Below are 3,373 nucleotides of genomic sequence, written 5' to 3' on the forward strand. Positions count from 1 at the left end.
GTTTCCAACAGTCTTGAAGGAGTTCAGAGGTGCTGAGCACTTGTTGGTCCTTTGCCTTCACTCTGCGCTCCATCTCATCCCAAACCATCTCCACTGGGTTTATGTCAGGTGACTGTGGAGGCGCAGCACTGCATCACTCTCCTTCTTGGTCAGTTAGCCCTGACACAGCCTGGAGGTGTGTTTGGGGTCCACAGATGGACCCTGACAGGCACACCTGTGAGGGGAAACCATTTCAGGTGACTGTGTCAGGAAGCTCACTGAGAGAAGGCCGACGGTTTGCAGCGCTGTCAACAAAGCAAAGGGTGGAATCATCAAATATATGAAGTAAGTATATATGGAACTATGGAGCAAAGAAAACAATGGTAAGTAACTCTAAATATGTTTAAGTCTTCAGTTTGTATCTACAATGTAGAAAGTTGTAAAAATAAAGAAAAACGTTAAATGAGAAGGTGTGTCCAACCTTTTCACTGGCAGTGTACATATATATATTTAAAAAAAAATAAAACTATAAAATGAGTTTCTCAGAAGTAAAGTTGGACAAAGAGCTCAGATGGTTCTGACAGACCTGTGTGTAAGGGACCGGCCGAGTCCTTTTCTGAGATGTGTTACTGTCCTCAAATTCAAAATGACTTTTTATTCATAAAATGAAACATTTCTCTAATCTTAAACATTTTATGTACTGTGGATGTGGTATGTGGCTATGAGTTTTGCAAAACATTGCATTCTGGTTTTATTTACATCTTGCACGACGTCCCATTTTTGGAGGAATTGTAGTTGTAAAGTCGTCTCCCAGTGCCAAACACATTTTGTTCCTTTTGTTGTTTTTGACCAGATGCAGTCCCACGGTCCGTCCACCCGTGTCATCTCCACAGCACCGCCCTCCGAGCACGGAAACCTCATTTATGCTGGCAGCCTGGGTTTAGCTGTTCGGGGTCAGTCACTTGCATCTTGTTGTGAAATATCATAACAACAACAGCTGTTGTTCACCACAGGTCTCAGTGACAGCGCATCCAATAACTGTAAGCCTGTAGACAAAAACAAACACAGTTAAACTTCAAGCCCTCGTCTTGATGTGGATGTTCCTCATTGTGACTAATGTCAGAAAGGATAATAAGACTGACTTCATTTACTCCAGGAAACCATGACGTCGAGTTATATAAGCTGTTGAAACATTTTGGTTAGTAACTGGATGCCTGTGAGTTTGTTGGTGAAGAGCTTGAGATTTATTTTAAAATCTTAAAAATTCAACAGATGTTTTCTTTAAAAAAAGAAACAAGCCAGGTGGACACCTACTAAAAAGTCCACTCTGCTCTGATTGGTCAGCTCCTACAGGACCTTTGCTGAGCACGCCTTGATTCTGTTGTATACACAGTGCATACGCACTATTGTTTGTTGTGTTGGAAGTGTTGGCACAGATGCTGACAAAGAGGGGACGCATTGAACAAGACTCCTATCAGGGAGTTCTTTCTGCCCGCTGTGTCTGAATGCTTGTCCAGATTGGGCTGTCTGTCTGCCGTCTGTCTTCTGTAGGGTCTTTACAGTAATTCACAATAAAACTGAATTGTGAAAGTAATTATGTAACATGGCTCTGATAGTGGGGCATGCTTTACTTAGACATTGACGTGTGGACTGTTGTTGGAAGTAACACGGGTTGTGTGACTCTTGTTTTTTGGCAGGGGTGAAGATGTTCTCGTACAGCACTAGTGCAGCCAGTCTCTTCCTCATGCCACAAATACTCCTGAAAACTGGACTCGGAGTCCAGAGTTTTGCCTTGCAGGCAGCTTTCTGTGGAGTCATTGGCGTTTTTACCTTCCTTACCCCCATCCTTCTTCACATCATCACCAAGGGTTACATAATCCGCCTGTACCACAACCCAGACAAAGATGTCTACACAGCAGTCACCTACAGCGTGTTCCTCACCGAGAAAAAGAGCGTGTTCCACCAGAGCCAGGTGAGGATCCCGGCCGTCAGTAAGATGTTCACGACTTTCTACGCCGGGCAGGTGGGGTTCCTGGTAAACCCGGACATTTTCCCCGTCCCGCACGACTACAATCACCTGATGGGCTACGATAAACCGTTCAGTTTCAGAGCAGATGACATGGAGCAACCTGACAAGAGCTGAGGAGGCAGAATGTTGTTGACCGAGTAAACCTGAGTGCACAGCTCAGACTCTGCCAGAGACAAACATCCACGGACAAAATGCTCCCACGTTTGTCTTCGCTATAATAAGTGCTAATAAAATAAAATTCTAACTTTATTATCCGTACTTGTGTGTGTTGCCTTTCTGAAGCTGTGAGCAATGATGTCAGTTATCAAGAGTAAAGTCATAGAGCTGGATGCTCTGTTCCAGGGCTGAGACCAGACTTACATCCACAGCTATCATCATGTTAGCTCACGTTTAATTTTCGTTTGTTTCTACCACCAGTTTGATTGTTTGAACATTGTCAGATTCGTTTTTGTTTTAGTTTCTTTTATCATGTTTGGTTGAGAACAGTTTCTCGTTCTCTCAGCCTTTACCTGGGGGCCGTCCTCTGTGTCTGCTGGGTTGGGCTCACGCTTGCTGTCAAGCTGTGTGTCCTAGAACAGGACTGGGACAACATCAATATACAAATGCAGAACATTTAATGGCCTTCAAGTTTGGGTCTTCTATCATATTGTACTGGTTTGCTACTCTCCAGTATGTACTCTGTACTGTCAGGTCCATGTGTGCAGACTTAATCAAAGGGTTAAACAAGACCACTGCATTAACTGTTTAAGAATTACACCTTTTTTATTACCTACTCTTATATTTTCAGAGGATTAAAATTAATTGGACAAACTAACATAGTTTTATATATAAGTATTGCAAAAATAAATCTAGAGCTCGTTAGCATCGCTAGATACTGTCTGCCTCTCCTGACCAGAATTCAGCTGCTCGTGTTATCACTAGAGCCTCTTCTACTCACTACATCGCTGTCATCAGCTTTCCAAGTGACCGATGTAAAAGCAGGACTCAAACGCAGGACCAAGTGACAACAGTGCATGTGTCTACAGTCCATATTAAACACAGTTCACAAACAGCTGTGATGGTCCAGTTTCCTCGAGGCTTCCACAAAGTCCAGGCAGAATCCAGTCCCGAGCACAGGTTGTTTGTTTTTACTCACAGTTCAATTTGTGAATTGATATCACTTTTTTCAGGAGATTTATGTCTGCAGGATAATTCTCTCACCTGTGCAGGACAAAAAGAATTAGGATCTGATAGGCAAGGCAAGTTTATTTGTACAGCACAATTCAACAGCAAGGTGATTCAAAGTGCTTTACAGAGACATTAGAAACAAAAACAAATAAAAAGCATGATTTAAAATTGATTAAAACAAACAAACAAACTAATTAA

At 42.5% G+C, this 3,373-nt stretch overlaps 1 protein-coding gene across 2 annotated transcripts in view; it reads left to right on the top strand.

Moving 5' to 3' along the window:
• Positions 1–2,257, top strand: part of tmem70 (transmembrane protein 70) — a 3,747-nt gene extending 1,490 nt beyond the window's left edge. For both annotated transcript variants that reach the window (XM_005754672.2, XM_013907935.1), the window contains exons 2-3: positions 833–932; positions 1,677–2,257. In XM_005754672.2, the coding sequence (XP_005754729.1) occupies positions 833–932; positions 1,677–2,122 (546 nt within the window). In that variant the 3' untranslated portion in view covers positions 2,123–2,257. The remainder of the gene's footprint in view (positions 1–832; positions 933–1,676) is intronic.
• Positions 2,258–3,373: the final 1,116 nt, after the last annotated feature.

Source organism: Pundamilia nyererei, unplaced genomic scaffold (genome assembly GCF_000239375.1).
Source record: "Pundamilia nyererei isolate P.nyererei 1_Seehausen unplaced genomic scaffold, PunNye1.0 scaffold00622, whole genome shotgun sequence".
NCBI lineage: Eukaryota > Metazoa > Chordata > Actinopteri > Cichliformes > Cichlidae > Pundamilia > Pundamilia nyererei.